Genomic DNA, 23,719 nt, shown 5'->3' on the forward strand with positions numbered 1-23,719 from the left:
CGAAGTGATGGGTGGGAAGGGTGATTTAAGCCCTAAATTACAGAAAGGAAGGTTCCCATTTTAAGAAACCAGTTAAGAAGTTCATAAAACATACTCTCTCTTGTTTTTCAGATTGTTTTTCTTTTCACATAGCAGTAACAAAGTGGATCACATGCCCTGTGCCCTATCCCTATTTTGTGATATTAGTTTTTTTTAAAAAAGCATAACTAATACAAGCAGCTTTTAAATCTTATCTCTAGTACTACCTAGCCTTTGGAGATCTTGTTGGAGATTTAGCTCTTAGTCCCAAATCCCTCAGCTGTTTAGAAGAGGGTCCCGACATCTTAGAATTATGGAGGTTTGAAAAACCTGGTAAAACTGATACTTAAGGATTTTTTGAGAGTGAGAAGATAATAGGATCGGATGATAGGACAGTCAACTTAAGAATACATTCCCTGTTTACTTAGAGACATTCTCTTTACTGTTGGGAGAAACAGACATCTTATCAGGGACCCATCAAATACAAAATCCAGCTTGTTATTTTAGAAGTGTTCCCAAAACCAACTTCCCCACCCACCACACCCCTTCTGGCCACCCTACCCCCCAGAGAAAACTCCAATCAAAACTCCAGAGCTTCTTAATTTGTTTGTACCTTTTAGACAAAAACCTATCAATAATGATCATCACCATCGCCATTTGTTAAACACTGACTCCACTGTGCAAAGTTATTTACACGAGGAAGGTCTTGTTAATCCTCATTTTACTGGTAAGGAAACTACCGGTGAAGAAGGTCAAGTAACTTTCTTCAGATCATGTCAATGTCTCCCGCCCTAAACCGTGTCTTCCTTACCAGCTCCTCTGGTCAGTGCTTTCTAATTCTCCCTTTGAAGGCTGAGGTGACTTTCACAAACGGAAACTTCTATGCTGAGTGTTGGCTTTGTCACATACTAGGAAATCCGTAACATTCGAATCTCACATCACCAGAACCATTTTTGTTGAAGAAACAAATCAAGTTTAGCATTACAGTCAAAAACACCATGCATAAATGTCAAACCATATGGTTCACATTTTAATTGAATTGGTGACTCATTTGACGATGCAGTTTTTATGGATGCTTCTGTGTTATGTGATTTCTTGTTAAGTCAAATTAGTTATGTCCAAATCAACAAAGTTAATATAGGCTGTCAGTCAAGATATGGGTCAACAGTATATTGAATAAGATGTTAAAATATTAGTTGTTAAAATGAAACTCTGCCTGTTATCCTAAATGCCTGTTGGTTTCTCTGAAGTGTTGACTGACAACTGATTACGGTATCTACACTTCTACCACATTTATGCTTCAAAATAAGAATAAACACATGGTTAATTCCATGATTAATATTTACATCTGGGGTTAAAATCTCATTTTATAATCAGCATTGATTATTTTATAAGTTTCTGGGGAACTACTGGGAATAGATTCAATAAAAGAGTAGATTTGAAAAAGCAGGTAGATTTTTCTCATCTGCTTTCCTCAAAAGAATAAAACTACATCTGCACAAGATGTGGCCTCAGAAGTCTTCCTTACCACAATCCTACAGGTAGCGTCTCACTACCGATTTAGAGTTGGCCTTCCTGATGAAACTTTGTTACCACCCCTCATCTGGAGAATAGACAGGGTTTCTCTGTGTACCACAGGATCGCTAACTGAAAGGCGAGGAACCTGCTGAGTAACTGGGTTTGGGCACAGATTTGGTTTTATTGATTGAGGTTGTGTTGATGACTTTGACATAATTGAAAGGACAGTATAGTTGATTGAATGTTCTTGCAAACAACCTAGGAAACAGAGATACAATTTCAAATAATCTTGATGGTTTTGATGAATGAACCATCAGAGAGAGAGAGATGACATTCAAAATCCTTTACCTAAGGAGGATGCTCTGAAATGGGATAGAAAAACCAGGCTTGGTTACATGATAGGAAAAGGCTTGCCGCAATAGAAAGGTGAGAGGCAGAATTTCATTAGACAACCAAAGCAAAGAGTAGAAGCTAAAATGGTACGGCAGGGCATAACAGAACCAGTATGTTCAGCTTACACAGTGACAAGCTGCGTTGAGTCACTAACCCTGGTCTCTGCCATGGGTTACTTACTGAGTGTGTTCTGTGTGCCTAGGTTATATGCTGAATTATGCACATAACTCTTAGCCTAGTTAAGGAGATATCACCAATGTTCATATACCTGTGGGGCAACTGAGAACTAGACAGTGTTAGTGGTATTGGATTCCACAAACATACATTTAATTAATTTGAGAAAGAAAAGTCAGAAAATGTAGAGTGAAAGATCATTTGGAGAGGGGACATCAGAAAGCGTTGTTTTGTTTTGTGGATAGTGTTGAACTGGCCATGTGGCGGTAGATGGAGATTATTCAGACAGGATTTGCTGAACTGGGGGAATAAAGAAATAGCTTAATTAGCAAGAGGAGTGATCTTAGTTTACAGATGGGACAAAAGATAGAAATGAGGTTGACCAAGAGGGTAACAATAGGTCATGAAGGGCCTCAAAAGAAGAGCAGTTTAGATGGAATGTAAAGGCAGAGATAAGCCCAGGTGTACCGTAATTCTGAAGGCTGTAAAAAGGGTTAATACAGTAGTAAATGAAATTTGTGAAGGTTGATTATTGAATTTAGAACAATACAGAAGGATGACATATTAAAGATGGTTAATTATTAGGAACAAAAACTTTTTCCTCCATATCCATAAAAGATGGAACAAAAAGATTGGCTTAAGTTATATTAAAGTTGGTTAATTATTAGAAGCAGCAAGATTTTCTCCCAGATCCATAAAACGTGGAACAAAAAGATTGGCTTAAATTGAAGTAAAAGAATTAAGTTGTATATTAGAAAGAACTTTTTGTTAGCAAAAATGATCAGAAAACTGGACCAGGCTAGTAGGTAGATTACAAAGAGATTTTTGACAACTAGGATAGACAGTTGAGAATTCTGGGAGAGGTATGAAATCATACACAAGTCTTTTCATTTTTTAGCAGTGCTTGTCATCTTGGCTGTAATAAATTCCCTATATAAATTCTGAGTGTCTATCCAGTGTTCAATCTGTCTTTATGTAGTGTTTGTCTCTGTAAGAATGGTATCTGCTTGTGGGCTACTGGCTCTGTAGGCAGAGAAAGCAGTAACATTCTTCAGTTCTTTTTTTCTGCCAGCAAAAAAGCAACAACTTTTCAAGGCCTCTTCACATTTTCTCCTTTCTCTGAGAGATTTTGTAATGGCACTTCCCAATTTTCTCTGCCCGTGTGTGTGTGTGTGTGTGTGTGTGTGTGTGTGTGTGTGTGTGTGAGTGAGTGAAGCTCTGGGGCAGCATAAATTCTCCACTGAACAAGAAGGGGAGGAGCCAGGGCGCTTTGTACACAGAAGGCTGGGGAGATGGGGGCAGATAGTGGTGGTCCCATGTTTGGTGAAGATAGGCTCTTTTGGTCAGGGAAGAGAGAGAGCCCATTGGACTTGTGGTTAGTGTCCTTTGGGTTAGGGTGAGAAGAAGCCAATAATGTCTGGAGGCTCTGGATGTGGGCAAAACCTTTAGGCAGGGACCTTCCCCTTGTGTGCCAGCCTCGGACAGCGTAATGAAAGTTCTACTCTGTACCCTCTTCACTAAAGGGTAGTGCAGAGGTCAGGTGCTATGGTTTCCCTGCTTCTCATCCTCAAAACCCTGTTTTTCCTGGAGCTTGGGCGGGCTAGAGAAGAACTTTAATTCCCTGAAATCCTATTCAGTTTTCTGAAGGTTCCTCCGGGACCAGAACCAGTAGACCCCATGTGTCTCCTGTAACTTTTGGGGACACCTGGTGAACAACAGGAAAGAATGGGACGTGGCCTGCTTTTCTGTTAGAGCCTTCACTGTGTCTAGTGTTGGTGCTTCTCTCTGGAATTGATGAGCCTTGCCTCCGTGCTTCTCTGGAGCTGAGCGCTGGGCAGCCCGCTCCTGCTCATTTCACCTGGGACATACAGCTGATTGGACCCTGGAGCCAGAGGATGCAGGGGACACCACAGACAAACTTTGTGGGTAGGATAATTTGACCCTGTTACCTTAGTATCTGGAAAAACATACTGTTTGCAGAGGGTAGCAACTTGGAGGAACACTGGCTTCAGGTCTTTTAAAAAAGTTAAAGTACTTTGGAGACAGTGCGTATGCATAGCAAATGACAACCTTCTTCAAGTTAGAAGAGGAAACTGTTTTCTGGGCAGTGGTGCCCCTTTGCAAGCAGTGGCGTTCTCTTGGTTTAAGCAGAGAGGGCATTAATAATGAATTCCAGAGACCATCGCTTAAAAAAAAAAAAGATGAAGACCAGACAGAGTACAGAGTTTGCATAATTAATAACATGCACCTGCTTGGTAGACTATGTAAAGTACTTAAAAGTCTTTGCAAAGGTAAGTGTATGTTCCTTTTTTCAAAGAGTGGTAAGCTTTTTGTTTACGTTAGTGTTAAGTTAGTGTTAAGCATCTATTAGTGTACCACGCATATTCGTATACTTCCCTTCCTCTTCCTGCCTCTGCAATGATGTTGGCACAAATGTACTCAAATGAATGAACATCCGTATTTTCAATGACTCATGTTCAAACAGAGTTTACTTTCCAATCAGTGGGCAACCCACATGAAGCCTCCACACAGATGTCAAGTGTGTGAGGCTACAGGCATTGCAAAACCCCAGAGTGTGACAGTGTTCCATCTTTGAGGCTCATCTGTCATTATATACGATAAGCATGTGCTCAAGGTTGCTAATCAATAAAGCATTCGTGTAAGGGTATGTGTGCAAGCAGAGAGAAAAACAGGCGTTTTGTAATTGGCAAAAGGACCTAACTTCTTTCCACCCCGCTTTTAGGGTTAAAAAAAGAGGGAGGACATTCCCTTGCCGTTCCACCCTTACCCCCATAGGACAAGCCAGCCATTGTGCCGTTTAGCACATGCCAGATTTAATTTCGGCAACTTAGAATTTCATAAGTTTGATGTAACTTGGTCTTTTTTTTTTTTTTTTTTTTTTTTTTTTGCGTATGATCAGTTAAGACATACCCTGCATCTTATAATGAATGGAGTTAGTGGTTCATGGGCTCAAGGAAAACAAACAAAAGAAACAATGGAGTTCTGCTGATGTGGAAGATTTTGAATGATTTTAGGAAAAGGGGTATCATGTGGAAGAAATTGTAAGCAAAAGCAGGAGGGCAGGATAGCCTAGGACATATTAGGGACCAAGAACTGATTTAGTGTGGCTGAAGCCAGGATCAGTGAAGGTGAGTTGAGGTGAAAGGAATTGAGATTGAATATTTAGTTTTAAGTCAAATCCCAAAGAGCTTTGAATAACAGACTATGAAATTACTTTCTTAGATGAAGGGATCTCAAAATTTTGGGAAAACCGAACTGGTAGCTTTGGGAAGTGAGATAAGACAGAAAGGGGTTGAGGGAAGTAGTGATGGGAGACAGGAAGACATTCTGGAAGGTATTGGGACCTGAATCAGAGCAGTGGGGTTAGTGGAGAGCTGGAGTGTCCAGGCAGACGTGTAAAAATGTGAGCCTTGGGGTAGAACTCAGGACAATAGATGCACATTTGGGAGTTATTTGCAGAAGGTGAAAGTTGAAATGATAGATTTAATGAACTCACAGAGAGTGAAAGACATTTACAAAGATCAGAGAAAAATCATCATAGGAAAGGGGAAGGAAGAAATACATGAACCACACAAAGATCAACCAGGAAAGAGAATAAGAGCAGAGGTAATGGAAACTAAGAGGAGAGTTCTAACTTTATGTTTTCTCTTTCTCCTCATTCCTCTGCCCACTGATACTCTTTTGTGCTATATTTTTCTCCCAGGAATAATAGATGTTGTCTATCAACTCCTTTTCCGAAGTAGAAACATTGAATACCTTATCTGTAAACTGCGTTTCTGTGAGTGTATACACATATGAGACAAGGGATTATTAGGGACTTCTAAAGCTAACTTAAGAAATTAAATATTTTGGGGTAAGATTGGAAGTGCAAGGGTGTCACTAGTCATGTGGAAAGTGATCATAACACAGTTTCACACTGTTCCATCTTTACAATTCTGAGGACATACTGAGCCATCAGACCGATGTGATTCTTGGAGATCTAGCCGATGAATACACAAAGGACATATGTGTACAAGTTTTTGAACATTTTAAGTTTGTCTTTATGCATCTTTCAAAAATTTTTGTTTTTTGCATAAGTAATACATTCTCATAGTTCAAAAATTGTAGCAATTTAAAAACATATGCTTTGATAAGTGTAGCTTCAACCCCTGTTACTGTCTACCTCTACCCATGTTAGTGTCTTATGGATCTTTCCAGTATTTCGTTAGCTATTACAAACATGGTATTATAATGCAACTATTTATTATTTCCTTGACTTGCTAACACCAAAGATAACGTACACTGAACACTATTCTGAGCCTTATGTTTTTCCCTTGTAATATATCCTATAGTCCTTTCTGAATTATTACTTAAAAAGTTTCTTCTTTTTAAACAACTAATAAGAAATTGTATTGTCTGAATGCAAATGGTGACTTTTACCTGCAGTTCTCGACTTTTTGCTATTAAAAAAAAGCCAAAATACATATATCTGTAACATGAATTCCACATAACATAATCTGTGACATATATGGGATTGCTCTGTAAAAGAGAATTTGTAATTTTGATTGATATTGCCAAATTGCCCTTCATTAATGATTGTACTATTTGTACTTCCATTCGGAGTGTATGCAAGTGGCTATTTCCCCATTGCTTCACCAGTGGTGTAAATATATGTCAAACTTTTGGATTTGTGCCAGTCTGATAGGTGAGAAGTTGAAACTCAGTTTAGTCTTAATCTGCATTTTGCTTATAAACAGTGGGACTTTGTACACGGTTCATGTTTAAGGGCATTTCTTTTCCTGGGAATTATCTACTCATGTCTTTTGACCATTTGTCCATTTCTCTTTGATATCTAATACCTTTTCATATGTTAAATTAATAAGCTTTTGTCTGTAGTGAGATACAAATATTTCTTTCAGTTTGTGATTTGTATGTTTTTCCTTTGCTTATCATGCTTCTTCCTATGCAGATAATTTTCATTTTTATGTTGTCAAATTTATCAATATTTTCTTTTTATAGTTTCTGGATTTTGAGTTTTGTAGTAGAAAGATTTTCCCTCTGCCCGTTTTAGGGGAATCTTCAGTGTTTTCTTTGATTACGTTTATGGTTTTATTTTTTTTTATATTTAATTCTTTGATTCATTTATTCTGGTGTATGTGCCCATATGACTACCCAGTTGTTGCAGCACTCTCTATGAAAACATTCATCTTCACCAGACTTATTTGCGGTGCGTCTTTAATAATTTCCTGAATTTCGGTATATGTGGTTGGATCTCTTTCTGAACTTTCTATTCTGTATCATTTGTTTACTTGTCTTCTCATGCACTGGTTTCATGTTGTTTTAATTATTGACATCTTAATACATTGTTTTAATATCTGGTAGGGATAGTTGTTCTTGTTTGCTTTTCCCTTACAAAATTTTCTTTATTCTTGCCAGCTTATTTTTTCATATGATCTTGACATTCACCTTGTCTCTGATCCAGAGGAAATAGAGCTACCTATGTTTACTGGAGTTGTATGAACTTTGTAAATATACCGAGAGAGGCTTGATATTACCCATGTTGAGTCTTACTCTCCAAGAACAATCTGTCCTTCCATTTGTTTAGGTGTTCTTTTATATCCTCCAGAGATGTCTTAAAGTTTTTCTCAGATAAGTTTTGTACATTTCCTCTTAAGTTTATATTTCCGGTTGCTTTTTAAAAGAGAGTGTCTTCTTCCATCATATTGGTAACTGATTGTTGTTCATATATTGGAAAACTTTTGATTTTAGTAAGGTAGAAGGATATAAAGTAACAATTCTCATAATGTATGTAGGTTTTTTCATATGTCCTTGGTTCTCTTTTTTCAGATTTGCCATTATTTCAAATAGTGATAGTTTTATCACTTCTCAGTCAACTTTTGTTTGTATTTTATTTCTTTTCTAGTTTTTACTTCATTTCTCTCACTTGTCTAATTATGTTGGCTGCTACTTCAGTACAGTGTTGAGTGGCAGTGATGCTAGTTGTCATTCCTGTTGGGGACAAGCCATAGTGCCTTCAGTATCTTCCCAGGAAGCGTCATGTTGGATTTGATCTAGCTTTCCATCTTATGTAAATAATTGTTGATTCTTGTTTTGTTATTTTAAACCAAAACAGGATCAAATATATGGTGATGGAAGGAGAACTGACTCTGGGTGGTGAACACACAATGTGATATATAGATGATGTGTTACTGAATTGTATACCTGAAACTTATGTAACTTTGCTAACCATTGTCACCTCAATAAACTTTGATTAAAAAAAAAGAACGTTGAATTTTTCATGCATTTTCAGCATCATTGGTGATGAATATTTATTTTCCCCTTAGACAAATGATGGTAAATTGCATTCATTAATAGCTTAATATTTGAGTCATCTTTGCATTTATGGACTAAACGTTGCCTGATTATAATGTGCTGCTTGAAGCCAAAATTGGAGTTGGGCTTTTTGCAATTGATCCTTTTACTTGAGATTAGTATATTACCTACCTACCTACTTTCTTCCCTGGGGTAAACTTTTTTTACTCCCCACATTATTTCATTTGTGCCAATGTATCTCTATAAAGCATTCAACTCTTGGTATCAGTATTAGTAAAGTTATTTTAGTAGAAAACTGTCTATTTTCCCCAGATTTTTATTTAATTCATTTGCACAGGACTTTGTGCGAAGTTGTTTCTTAGGATTTTTATAATTTTCTGTTTGTTATTTTTTTGGTAAATTCTTATTTTTCTTATATGAGGGCTTTCTCCCACCTTTATTTTTTCTTAGTTGGATTAAGTAAACTCTCAATATCTCTGTGGGATTGGTTCCAGGAACCCCCTCAGATACCAAAATCTTCAGATGCTCAAGTCCCTTACATAAATTAATGGCATAGTACTTGCATATAATTTACACACATCCTCTGTGTACTTTAAGTCATCTCTAGATTACATACAATACCTACTACAATGTAAATGCAGCGTACATAGCTGTGACACTGTATTGTTAAGGGAACAATGACAATAAAAAAGACTTGTACATGTTCAGTACAGACACAACCATCATAGACCTCACTGCATAGTACACATCAATAACAATGTAACAATTTTTTTCCAAACATGTTTGATCCACCGTTGGTTGAATCTGTAGATGCCAGATATGGAGGGCTGATTGTAGTGGGGTATATAGATGTTTAAGTAAACTTTACCCATTTTCATGTAAAAAAATAAAATAAAAAAGTTGATTGTAATTCTTAAAATGTGCCAACTGGGGAAACATTACTGGTGGGGTGGGGAGCATGAGTAATAGTTTCATAACTACTGAAGAGTAGTTTCATATGAGGAACAGTTACATAACTAATGCTTTTTAAAAAACTGGCAATCATGATTGAGTAGCTCTTAGGAAAATGAGTGGAGATGCTAAGTTAGCATTTATTTTGAGCACATTTCGTGTATATGACGAGTTGTGATTGTCATGATTTTGCCCCTTTTTCTTTCATGGACCTGTTTTATGCTGTATGATAATCTAGTTCTTTTAAAGCAGTTTTGCTGCTACAGGGACACTCATGAAACTTTTATGTAGTGAATTGTTTTCATTGTGCATTATATTCTAATTTTTTGTTTCTCATTCTCTCCAATCCCTCCACTTCCAATAATAGAGAAACTTCAAACCTTAAAAACGACAACAAAAAATGATTTGGCCATCAGAAACTCCTCCTATGAGTACATTGCTAATTTGGCCGTCAAATAGATAAAATATAATTAATAATAGGTGAAATAAGCCGAAAGATGTTAATAGTGTCTGTGAACTCTCAATGTTCTACTACTTATTGGTAATAATTGCTTCTTTCATCCTAAGTATTTTTCCTTCTAAATTATTTTAATTTGTAAGGTGAATAGTTTAACACAGATATGTTGCTTGTGGCAACAAAATATTAATGAGATTCAGAGGTACAGGCAAATTCAGGTATTGTGGGAGCCTGAAGTTTATACAATTTGGAGGCCTTCGTTAAGAAAACGTGCACACAAAATTAGTGCGCGACCTTGGAAGGGGCCGTGCAGGTGAGGAGACTGAAGCTTAACCTTATTAGCTTCATGATCAATCTATCTTTGGCTCAGACACTTGAACTCAAACCTGGAGTCATGGCTGAGGACATAGCAGGGTTTCTCAGCCTTTGCGTCCAAAAGAGATAGAGGTTGTTTTCTACAAACTTTGTCTGGGTGGTGGTCCTGGGTAATGAAGATCAACAAAAGGTAGAAGGTTTTAAGAATATTTCTTAACAGCAATAATAACAAAGAATCAAGAGTGATTATCTTTTCTAAACCTCGAGTAACCTGCAAGATGCGTGAGGAAGCTGCTTCTGTCTCAGAGAGGACTTGGAAGAAGAGTAAGGCACTAGCAGGCTGTCTGTGTGCTGAGGTGGCAGAGTCATAAATTGGACAGAACAGCCTCCTCGGAGAACTCAGATTTGGCTGCACTACAGAACTGGGAGAACATTGAGTGGACCAGCTGTTTTTCGTTAGGCTTATTGTGGGTAGGCCCAGAGACCTTACCAAATGGAAATCAGATGGGTTCTAACCTATAAGAGATTCCTGCCCCACATTATGCTAAGTCAGTCAGACAGAGAAAGTAAGTCAGACGCAGAAAGACAAATATATGGTCTCCTTTCTACATGGAATCTGAAAAAAGCCAAACTCATAGAAACAAAGAATAGATTGGTGGTTGCCAGAAGCAGGGGATGGGGTGGGGGTGTCAGAGAAATGGGTGAAATTCCAGCTGTAAGATTAACAAGTCCTGGTGATGTAATGTGCAACATGGTGACTACAATTAATGACACTGTTTTATATATTTGGCAATTGCTAAGAGAGTAGATCTTAAACGTTCTTCCCACAGGAAAAATTTGTAACTCTGTAAGGTGATGGACGTTAACTAAACTTTCTGTGGTGACCATTTGGCAATGTGTACATATATCAAATCATTATACTGTACACCTAAACTAATACAGTCTATTATATGTCAATTATATCTCAATAAAATGAGAAAAAAGGATTCTTGCCCTGGTAAAATACACATATATAGTGACTTGAGTTTCAGTTTTCTGGGAAGAATGATCAAGCCTAAGTCAATTAATGACAAGTACATATACAGATTAATGACAGATGGAGACCACATGTAAGTTTTTCTGCATCAATTACAGTTCCATGTCTTCCCTCAAAGGTAAGAGAAATACTAGGAAGACCTACTATTTAGTGCTTTCTGTTTAGCAAGGAAGAATGGGAGCTGATGTGGAATTGATGGGAAAGATCTGAGTTATTTGGGGTTTGTCCAAGGGCAAGTGTTGGATAGAGTGACATGGAATTTGAGGCCTTAGGATATGAGGAAGCATTTAGTTTTGGAGTCACAGCCAGACTTAGTTTCAAATCCTGGCTCTGTTGTTAATTTTCTTTGTGGCCCTGGGCAAATGACGCCACCCCTGGAGCCTGTTTCCTTATCTGTAAATGTGATAATAGAATTATGGGGATTACACAAGTATATATGTCAAGGGTTTAACAGTCAGTCTGGCATCAGGAAACATTCAGTAAATGTCAACTGACTTCTAGTTTTGGAAGGAAGATTTAAAAATATTCACAGGAAGGTTGGCTAGAGCCTCTAATTGGGATCATAGCTAGAAATTGGGGGAGATTTTAAAAGTAATATTTTTCTGATATTTAAAAATTGTGGCAAATTTACATACATTAAAATGCACAACTACATGAATTTTTGCATATTATAAACCTATGTGACCACCACCCAGATCCAGCTAGAGAACATAGCCATAATCTTCAAGTTCTCTCAAGCCTCTGCCCAATGTCTGTCACACATCCCTCATCCCTGTTGTTACCTCTCCTCATTTCTGTCATGATCGGTTAGTTTTTCCTATCTTTGAAATTCACATAAATGGAATCATACAGTGTGTGTTTTTTTGTATCTGTTTTGTCCCTCACTATAATGTTTATGAGATTTCTTTATGCTGTTGCATGAAACAGTGGATTTTTAAAAAGTGCTGTGGAGTATTCCTTTTACAAATACATAACAATTTATTCATTATTATGTGGATTGACATTTGAGTTATTTCCAGTTTTTAGCCATCAGGAGTAAAGTTCCTATGACCATTGTTGAACAGATTCTTGTGAAACTATTTGTTTTCTTGGGTACATATCTTGAAGTGGGATTACCAGGTCATAGGGTAAGCAAGTGTGTTAGAAATTACTAAATGGCATTCCAAAATGGTTGTACACTCTCAGAGCAACATGTACAAGTTACATTCGCTTGCTCCATAGCCTCTTCAACACTTGGTGTTTTGGGCCTTTTTAATTTTAGCCATTCTGGTGGGTGTATGATAGTACGTCATATTGGTTTTAAAAATAGCATTTTAAGTACATTTTTCTTACTATGGAAAATAATACATAAACTTTATTGAAAAATTAGAGTTTGCAGAAGTATAAATAAGAAAATTAAAAGTCACCCATATGAAATTGCATTACCCAGAAAAGACCTAATATTCTGATGTATTTTACCATTCATATATATTTTTTAAAATGTAGTTGATATTTTAGTTAAGTAGTTGGGCCCTGATATCTATATTTTTATAGATTCCAAAAATATTCTGATATGCAGCCATGCTTGAGAACTACCAAATTGTTTCAACTCCTTTTTCCCCCCTCCCTTATATTTTAGTGCTTGGCCTGGTGACTGAATGACAGGTTGACTGACTGAATGAATGTTTCTGATTTAGATGAAGAAACTGATTCCCAACTAAATTAACTTTTCAAATGAATTTCTTAAATGGATTTTTTTAAAAAATAGCATTCATTTTTTAAAATTAAAGAGAATAGTACAATTAATCACCTTATACCCATCCCCAAAATTCAACAAGAATTTGCTTCATGTATTGTTTTTGCAGTTTTACCTTTGTGGAAGTATTTTTTAAATTAAAGTTTTAATGACATGCAGTATGTGAGCAATGTAGAAAATTAGAGAATACAGGTAAGCAATTAGAAACAGCATATTCACACCTTCATGTATGGCTTCTCATGGAAGTATCTTAAAGTTAATTCTAGATATGTCATTTTACTTTAAGTACTTCAGTGTGCATCTCAAAAAATTGTCTTTTAAAAAACACAACCCTGATGCCATTATCACACTTAACTAAGTTAATAAGAATAAAATGGATTTTTAAAAAGTACATAGGAAGGAAAACAATGGTAATTAGGAACACAAAGGATTCATTGTGACATAAGCATAGTCAAATCACCTAATTTATATGCTAGAAATTATAACTTGACTAATGGCCCAGGGAAGTTTTTGGACATACCGGTAGTATATTGAGAGCTTAGCCTTGCAGTGTTACAGCTAAATGACTGTGGCAAAAGGTGGACTGGAAACCTGTGTAGTGGGTGACTACGTAGTTGATATACTGATTAATGCCGTAATATGTGTGGTGATGAATTGGAGAAGAATGTGGACAGAGATTGGTGCTATGTTTCAGGGATCTGTCCTTGGCTCTGGCTTATTGGAATTGTTTAAAGACCTTCCGATCTTTAACTATTTATGTTTCAAGGATCTGTCCTTGGCTCTGGCTTATTGGAATTGTATAAAGACCTTCCAATCTTTAACTATTTACAACTAAGTAATTGCTTAAATATGGGTCCTGTCTCCACAGCTTGGTATTGAATATTTCTCTTCTTTAATCCCAGCAGCACGGGTCCACCTCACTCCCCCGCCCCCATCACCATATAATTTATTTTTACAACTATTTTACCTTGGCGTCTTCTTTAATCCAGCCAAACACATGTATGGATAAAAAGGGTAATTGGGGCATGGGAGGCAAGAATGTAGGCCTGGCTTCCTTGCAAAGGACCAGACTCTTTACGTAGAGCTTCTCATGCCAGAATAAGGCCCTCACAATCAAGAGCAGGTTCTGGGACAGATTAACTTTCCCTGACCAATCACTTAATTAAAAATTAGGTAGGGAGGGCGGCCGGATGGCTCAGTTGGTTGGAGTGTGAGCTCTGAACAACAGGGTTGTTGGTTCAATTCCCACATGGGCCAGTGAGCTGTATCCTCCACAACTAGATTGAAGGACAATGAATGACTTGGAGCTGATGGGCCCTGGAGAAACATACTGTTCTCCAATATTCCCCAATAAAATTAAAAAACAAAATGTTTAAAAATAAAAATAAAAATTGGGTATGGAGATAGAAAGTAAACCTTTTTTATAAAAAAGGGAAGTAGTGTTTATTGAATCCTGTAATGGGTAAATCACTGAAATAGGAGATTCACAGATATTGCCTACTTCAATCCTTTTTTTTTAAAAAACGTAATAAGAACACAACATGAGATCTACGCTCTAAACACATCTTAAGTATATAATACAGTATTATTAACTATAAGCAATATTGTACAGTATATTTCAAGTAAAATTTTTTAAAGAATTGAAGCATAACATACATTGATAAGAGCGTAAAATTATAAATGTACAACTTGATGAATTTCTTAAAGTGAAATTTCCCAGTACTCCAGAAAGTTCCCTTCATACCCCATCTAAGTCACTACAGGACGAGCAAGTATATTTTTGTTAATTCCAAATTAGATTTAATTTTAAAATTCTCTATAGAAAAACTGCTAAAGAAGATTTCTATTTCACAGTACTGCTACTTTATGATCACCTATGGTTTGGGTTAATCAGGTTTATGGCTAGATAACATTCTAACTCAAACTGACTAATTCAAACAAAGTTTTCATGAGAGAGTGTGTTTTGAACTCTGAGCTTTTGACTTTTAGAATATAACCCATTAATAGGTTAAGGAGCAACTTCTATATATGCCTATTATATCCACTTTTGGTCTGTCGTGGGCCTTTATTTTCCCTAATTGCTGACCTAGAAAGCATGCTTTTATAACTGGAATATGGAAAAACTAGTGTGATTTATAAATGGGCAGTTACTCCCCGAGTTCACTCAGCTAATTTAGAGTTAATTATATTTGAGATGGTTTTAACTTCAGTCTCCATTTCTTTTAACAGGACTTTTATAGCTGGTATTATTTATGTACCAGTGACTTGCTAAAGGCACAGGGGCACAGGGCAGCTTGTGCAATTAATCTCTTGCATTAGATAGAGATGGTTGTTCTAATTTTATTTTCATCCAAGCATGGACCTTGTCGTGTTGGCCAGAGCATTTGGTATAAGTACAGAGTTCAAATGTTTATTATGGCTTTGCTTTTTTAAGCTGACTTGTGAAATAAAAGGAAATAATTCCTAGAATCAGGGTTTTACCAATTTAAGAACTGTGGGTTGCTCTGAAAGATCATGATTAATTTACTGCTAATAATTGGGTTTCCTTAAAGACAATAAAAGCCAATATCAAAATGTGTCTGTGCTAGTTAAATCTGATATGTATTTATATCTACATTTTGAATACTGTTGGCCACTTATGAACATTTCTTGGGGCCAAAAGAAATATTTCCTCTCTTTCTTACCTGCACTTTGATGCCTAAAACATGGTGTATGTCCTGTATATGGTGATTGAATTGAATGTTTGTTTTCTATCAGAAGTTTATACTTAGGGTGAATTGAATCAGTCATTTTGACCCTCAGAAGTCCATCTATTTTAGGAAGGAAGTAACATTATATAGTCAGTAGTGCTGCTTTTGACATCTAATTTTACGATAATACCCGTTTTCAGATTTTTGTGTGCCTTATTAAAGAGCTCTTAAGATGGTATCTGCTTTCTTACAACAGAGATCTTCATCTTCAGGGCAACTTTCAGTTCCGTGTAACTTATTTATTTATTTATTTATTTAGTTAGTTAGTTAGTTAGTTAGTTAGTTATAGCACATGCGTAGCTACCCCTTAGTTGTTTTGTGTGTTTTTTTAAAAATAAATTTTATTGGGGAATATTGGGTAACAGTGTGTTTCTCCAGGGCCCAGCAGCTCCAAGTCATTGTCCTTCAATCTAGTTGTGGAGGGCCCAGCTCAGCTCTAAGTTCAGTTGCCAGTTTTCAATCTTTAGTTGCAGGGGATACAGCCCACCATGCCATATAATTGAACCGGCAACCTTGTTGAGAGCTCCAGCTCTAACCAATTGAGCCATCAGCCACCCCTCAGGAAGCGCAGTGACAGCTCATTGTCTTCAATCTAGTTGTGGAGGGTGCAGCTCACTGGTCCATGTGGGAATTGAACCAGCAACCCTGTTGTTCAGAGCTCACGCTCTAACCAACTGAGCCATCTGGCTGCCCACCCCTTAATTTAATAAATAAAACTGGACAGAAACAATAAAATTCTCCTGTGTATCCCTCCCTGATTCCATTACCCTGCCAACCCCTCAAACTATAACTCTGATTTTGATGTTTATTCTTTTTGTACATATTTTCACACTTCCCCTAAACAAGTGTGTATCCTTAAACAATACATAGTATTTATTGTTTTGCATTATTCAAACTCTATAAAAATACCACCTTTCATGTATCATTCTGAGTTGTTTGTTCATTCTGATGTTTACAAATTATCTAAGTTGATAAATGTTCTAGTTAATTTCTTTTAACTCCTGTGTAGTATGCACTATCTATATCCATCTTTTTTCATATGAGCTGCCTTTTATTATTTGAGACATAATTGATATAAACATAATTAGTTTCAGTGTACAACATAATGATTCGATATTTGCATGTATTGTTATATGTCCATCTAGCTAATGAATCTTTACCTTGATTATATTAATTTGCTGTTGCAAACAATGTAGCAAAATGTTCTTACATATGTCTACTTGTGCACAATTTTATAAGAATCTAGAGTACAAATGAAAAAGATCTTCCTTAAGGAATGCAAAATAATAAATGAGGAAGGAATGAAGGAGTGATAAAATACTATTTTAAAAGACACACAGTTCCACTTTATTCAGGCAAAAATCAATAGTTCCTAATACCATTGGGTGAAAGTTTGAGGAGCAGGATATTTCCATAATCTCAAAGCATCTCCCCTTTATAGATAGTTGTAGATAATAAGTATCTACTTATTAATGAAAAAGAGAAAAGCACTAACTTTACAGTGGAGAAACCTGGTAAGCACTAACTACCTTAAACCAAGTGATCAAAGTTCAATGTCACCAATCATGGGACTGATATCACATGCCTGCCGATGTGATGCCCTGAGAAGGATATAACATCACTTACGTACTATTTCTGTCAAAAGTGTATATAGCTTGCCTCTAATTATGAAGAGACATCAAATTAACCCAAATTAAGAGACATTCTACAAAATAAATGCCTTGTACTCTTAAATAATGCCAATATCTTGAAAAGCAAGGAAAGGCTGAGGAACCTTTGTATATTATAGAGACTAAAGAGACTTGATCTATAAATGTAATTAATGTATGACCCTGGATTGAATCTTGGACCAGAAAAAAAATCCTGTGGAAGATACTATTGGGTTAATTGTCAAAATCTGAATAAGTTCAATGTCACCAATCATGATGTTAGTATTACAGTATTGTCAATTACTGACATTTTCCTGATTTTGATCATTGTACTGTGATTAAATAAGTAAAGTTCTGTGTCCTAAGGAAATCTCTGGTGAAATATTTGGGGGTAAAGGATATGATGTTTGTAATTTATTTTCAAGTATTTCAGAAAAAAAGGATCTGTGTATACATTTAGAGATAGAACAAGAAAGCAAATGTGTCAAAATGTTGGTAATTAGTAAATCTGGGTGAAGTGGACTATTGTTGCCATTCTGTGTATTTGAAATTACTGAACAAAAATCTTCCTGAAGTATACCTGGGAGTAGAATTGCTGGGTCTTGGGCTATGGATATCTTTCAATTTACTAGACAGTGCCAAATTGTTTTCCAGTTTGGGTGTACTAATTATATTCCCATTGCTCTAAATCTTTATCAACACTTGATATTATTCAATTTAATATTTTTATTAGTCTTTATGGGTGTGAAATAGTATCTCACTGAGGTTTCAGTTTACATTTCTCTCATAATAGTGAAGCTGAATATCTTTTAAATGTTTAGTCATTAAGGCTTACTTCTTTTTATGAATTACTTGCCATATTCTTAGCTAATTTTTTTACTGGGTCCTTTGACTTTTTCTTATTAATTTTTTCTATGTCTTAATATATTCTGAAAATGAATCATTTGTCAATTAGATGCATTGCAGTTACCCCCATACTTTTAAAAGAAGCTTAACAAAAATATAAAACTGAGCTATATTTTATTTGAGTTACCCAGAATAAAGTAGGTCAAGGGGCAAAGAAAATATTGCACATCAAGTGTGTAAGAGGTAGGGGCCTGGCTTCTATTTAGAGATCTTTTCTCTCCTGGCTCAGTTAAATAATATGAGGCAACTTGAACTTCAATTTTTATCTCTGGCCCCTCTGAAAAAGGTTATATTTAGAAGGGCTGTCCGAGGTCTCCAGTGTATTTCATTCAGAGATTATGCTGAACAACTTGTTCTTCCCTCCTCTTCTAGACTTAAGAGAAAAAAAATCTATATATTGCTAAATAATGACCAGTAATGACACGGCTAAATACTGACCAGTACTTGGATTGAGTAACTTGTTCTGAGTGGTATGGCAGCGTATAAGAACAAGATGGTATTTCAATAGAGATACTATCTTGGTTCATTCTCTGATACTAATTAAACCCTTTTCAGAGATTGTGGAGAAAGATTAAACCTCTTAGACTTGACTACTGAAAAAGATAACCTAATGATCATTCAAGACCTTTATTGCACTAATTTTTAAGGTTGTTAGGTATTAGCTTTGTATATGGGCAAAAACAAACAAAAACCACCCCAAAACCCCGAAAAGTAACATCGTAAAACTTTAGCCCTGAAAGGAAATAGAGATTCTCCCATCCCCACTCCCGCATTTTATAAAGGAAGACACCAAATTAGGTGACTTATCTATTAGCCACAGTCATAGAGCTGGTGGTTGTCCTAAACAAAACTTGACTTTGGACTTCAGGTCCTCTTTAACTTTCTACTCCAGTGCATTATGCTGCCGATTCCTTCCAAAAACTGATATATTACAGATCCTTACATGGATACACAAACAGATTCTCCAGAGAATAAATCACAGAGCACTCTTCACTTTCCTCGTTCATTTCCTGGGAAACTGGGAAGTGAGAAAATCAAAGGGCATCTTTTGTCAGGGAGTTTAACATCTTAGTCACCTTAAAATAAAAGACTTTTCTAATACAGGAAATGAATTCCTTTGTGACAGATCCCAGAGGGACAAATGGAGAGTCCTTATATCGCTACTCAGTTATTCTTTGGAGCTCTTCTCATCTATTATTCTTATTCAGTAGTTAGAACTGGGTGGCAGTAGTTATTTTTCAATTTACAAAATTTATACTACTTTAAAAATCTCTGAATCATTTTCTTTATCGAATAACAGTATAAAGAGGAAAATCTAATGTGGAGCTAACCACTGAATGTTTCCTTCTTGACATTTTTTCTGTGTGTATACATATATATATATATATATATATATATATATATATATTTCATAGAGTTAAACTATAGTTTAAATTTTGCCTTTTTCACTTAACATTAGAGTATTTATTAATGGATGTATTGTATTTCATTGTCTGGATTGACTATAATGAAAATGCTACAGTGAATACTCTTGCCTACATTTCTGATTATTTTCTTATGACAGATTCCTAGAATCGGAATTCTTGAATAATCAGCAAAACTATAGTTTCTTCATGACAAACGGATTTTGACAAAGTTCTTATAGTTCCATATTCATACAAATTGATTATAAGAGTACCTGTATTATTTCTGTCATTGAAATTTATCATTAAACAAAATGCTGATTTAATAATGTAAATAGGCCTGTCTTTATCTAGTTCACATTTCTTTGACTACTAGAAAAAAGATTTTAATGTATTTATTAACTTTTTATGTTGCTTCTATTAATTCAGTTGACTTTGCTTACTTTTCTAAGGGGGCTGTGTTTTTCTTAGTAGATAATTTTTATATACTAAAAACTTCAATCATTTGCAATTTGTGGTAAATATCTTTTGCTATTTTGCTTGCTTTTTGGCTTTATTGTTTTTATCAGGGGAAAACAGAACACTTTATTTTTACAGTCTAGATCTATACTTGGGGAAAGTTTGTTTTTTCTTTCTGTGAGTTCTTTCCCTAATGGGGTGTAGGGAGGAAATACAAGCAAGAGGTTTATTGAGGATCCAAATTCCTCTGGAATGAACTGAAATCATTGAGTAGAGGCCATTTCATGCAGACTCAGTAATTTCACCTCTTTCCCACTGTAGTTGCTTGTTTTTTATTTCTGAATTCTGCTTTATGCTACCTATTACATTTATTTACATGTCTTCTGCACAGTTTTCCTTTTGGTCAGTTGTTCTTATGTCCTGTGGCATTTTCTCATATCCTGATGCTTTCTTTTAAGGTATTATCCAAAGAGATGAGTCACCCATGGAAAAAGGGCTCTCTGGTCTGCGAGGAAGGGACTTTGAGCTGTCTGACGTGTTTTATTTCTCCAAGAAGGGATTGGAAGCCATTGTGGAAGATGAAGTGACCCAGAGGTTCTCCTCAGAGGAGCTAGTATCATGGAATCTCCTTACAAGGACCAATATAAATTTCCAGTACATCAGTCTGCGGCTCACCATGGTGTGGGTGCTGGGTGTCATAGTACGCTACTGTTTCCTACTACCTCTGAGGTATGTCTCCTGCCCAGTATTTTTGACGGTATAATTGATTCACCTTTCTTTTAAAATCATGTTATGTATTCGTCACATGAGACTATTATGATACTAATCTCACTCCTTTCCACTTAAAAAACACCACCAAATGTTACCTCCATACGAAAGTATTGAGTATCTGTTCTTTCACATTTTTTCCCAAATGAAGGTGTGTACTAGTATTCAGAATCCAATGTATGTCAATCTGGAACTATGTTACTCTTTCAGTCACAGATAATTTGATGATGGCTAGAAAGAGAAGTGAGAAAAAAGGAGAGAGAGGATGATGTACAGTTTTTCATTCACTTGTGTGTCAACCAAACTATAACTGCCTCTCTTTGCTGGTCTGTAGCAGCTCATAGCTGCGCAGAAGAGAAAAAAATCCTGAGAGTGTTTACCACATGGGAGAGAACCATTCAGAAGAGTAAATTTGTTTCATCCAATTCCATTATGATCATTCACTTTTTTTATTAAAAGTTCCACAACTGGGTCTCCTTCTGGTTCTAAGTTTGAATGCCACTTGATGAGGAGGTACCCTTAAGCCCAGTTGACTGGAACTATGGTATGGAACACAAGAGTAGAAGAGGTGACACTGGGCAGTGGGATGAAGTGCAAGTGACCAAGGTCTTTTTAGCACCATGGTAGTAGGTAAAAAGTATGTGTGCCAATCATAGCATTTCTGTTGATTATCTTGCTTCATTTCCCTGGACATGGACTTGCCATCCTCTAAATAGAGCTTTCCAGGCAGTGGCTACCAGCCAACAAAATTGGCACATGAGCTGAAACCTCTTTACCATCCCTAGGGTGGTCTATACTTGCCTCATTCAGGTTTACTACAACGGAGGAGATTGCTTAAGTATAGGCAAAGGCACATTTCTAAGAAGCTCTTTGTGTTTCCTTGTGCTCATGTGGCCAGTGTCTAGATGTTGGGGCATGGTACATCTTTTGGGACTCATTCCAGCTGTGATAACAAAGTGAAATTCAAGGTTTCACATTTCACTTTTGCTCGAACCTTATGCCAGTCTTCTGAAGTGGAGATCGTGTACTCTGGGCATACACAAGACTATCCATTGGTATACAGGAAGGAAATATTTGAGGATTTATTTATTGGCCGTTTCTAGTCTATTTATAATTAAAGCACCCATTTATTCTGTTTTTATTCTTAAAAAGAAATGAAATTTCAGTAAAGTTGAATATATAGATTAGCTCTTATGTCTTCACTTCATCCATGGGTCAGGCACCTTATTCAAGGCAACCTGAGGGAAGAGTGAGGATTTTACAACACAGAGTACGTGAGATTCTTCATTCGTTGGTTAACTTTCACCTGCCATGGGTGCCCAGAGAAAGGTATTATGATTCTATTATCTAGTTTACACTAAACTAATGTTCACAAAATAGATAAGTGACATAAAAGATTCTTGCAAAGAAACAACAGATTTAAGATAATCCAGTAATGTAAGCACCCAAGAACAAGATGGCAGAATTGAGAGTCCTACTTTTAGTACACACTCTTCATTATGAAAGAATTGCTTTGTAAATGGTTTTTAAAAGAAGGAGTTGCTACAAAGTAACAACATTTGAAAAACAGATTTTCAACTGTGTTGTGTTGATGGTTGCACAACTCTGTGAATATGACAAAAATCACTTAGTTGTAGATTTTAAATGGGTGAATTTTATGGTATGTGAATTGTAGCTCAGTAAAGCTCTTAAAAAAACAGACTGTTGAAACCCGTGTCATCTACGAGAGCTCTCATGTTGACTCTCTTAAACTAGGAAACAGAATTTTCTGGCCTGTTAATCTAACAAATAAAAACTTTCAGTCATTTTGAACACAATTGTTGAACATGATAAAATGTAACTCCTTCGGATTTAATGTGTAGGAACAAATGATTCTCATTAGGGCAAGAGAGTAAAACATATTAAAACTTTTGCATAATTGATGGATGAGACTAAAACAATGACTTAGTTATTACATCAGTGACTGACATGAAAATATGGCATCTAAAGAAAACTGAGTCTGACCTTCAAATTGCTGTGTCAAAAGATTTTAAACCAGGAATTTAACACCTTAGCTACATTTTTATAAGGATGCCCTATCGATTTGGAAAGATGTGAAATCTCAACTTTCTTTTTCTTTTTGAGTAATTCCTTTTACATTTCTAAAAATGAGAGTGTTTTCTTTCTGAAGTGATTGGAAGGTATATTAAAAGCACTTTTCAAAAATGAGGAAGTGTCTGTGTGGAGATTAGTGGTATGGTCAGGCATCTTGTTTACTAACTTCCAACTTATCTTGAACCACACAAAGGGACAAGTTAGATGTACATTAAGGAATTCCTACATGGTGATGCTATTTGATTTTCTTATTATTATGAAAGAGCCTTTACTTCTAACTTTCTTTCCATTTGCTATAAATTTTAAATTCCTTTGAGAAAAATTTGAATCGTACCTTATTGTTCCCTGTCATTAAAAAAACACAGAGAAACAAGTTATTTTCAGACCTTTTCAAGATATTTCCTTTTACAAGCATATCATCCATGAACCAGAGTATCCGGAACAAAAAAAGATGACTTTCAACCTGAAATGACTCCTTTATATAATACAACATAAAACCTTTTCTTATATCATACAAGAAGTTAATATGTGTGTATTTAAAATAATTCAGAATACTTTAACAATTAAAATAATTTAGAAAAGCAAAAGGGCAAGACTTTTAATGAATTCCCTTCACTAGCCTATTTAACCCTCTGATGATTATATAGGTTGAACTTGACCGTTTTGTGAACCAATTTCCAGGTGTTCTCTATGCCTCTATAGACTAGTTATGTGCTTGCTGTTGTTTACAAAATGGTATCATTTTCTATATATTATTTTG

General features: G+C 35.9%; 1 protein-coding gene across 5 annotated transcripts in view; it reads left to right on the forward strand.

Moving 5' to 3' along the window:
- Positions 1-23,719, forward strand: part of GPAT3 (glycerol-3-phosphate acyltransferase 3) — a 53,815-nt gene that overhangs the window by 14,760 nt on the left and 15,336 nt on the right. For all 5 annotated transcript variants that reach the window (XM_081056755.1, XM_081056758.1, XM_081056759.1 and 2 more), the window contains exon 4: positions 20,556-20,826. In XM_081056755.1, coding sequence (XP_080912881.1) covers positions 20,556-20,826 — 271 coding nt within the window. The remainder of the gene's footprint in view (positions 1-20,555; positions 20,827-23,719) is intronic.

The sequence above is a fragment of the Rhinolophus hipposideros genome, assembly GCF_964194185.1.
Source record: "Rhinolophus hipposideros genome assembly, chromosome: 1".
Lineage (NCBI taxonomy): Eukaryota > Metazoa > Chordata > Mammalia > Chiroptera > Rhinolophidae > Rhinolophus > Rhinolophus hipposideros.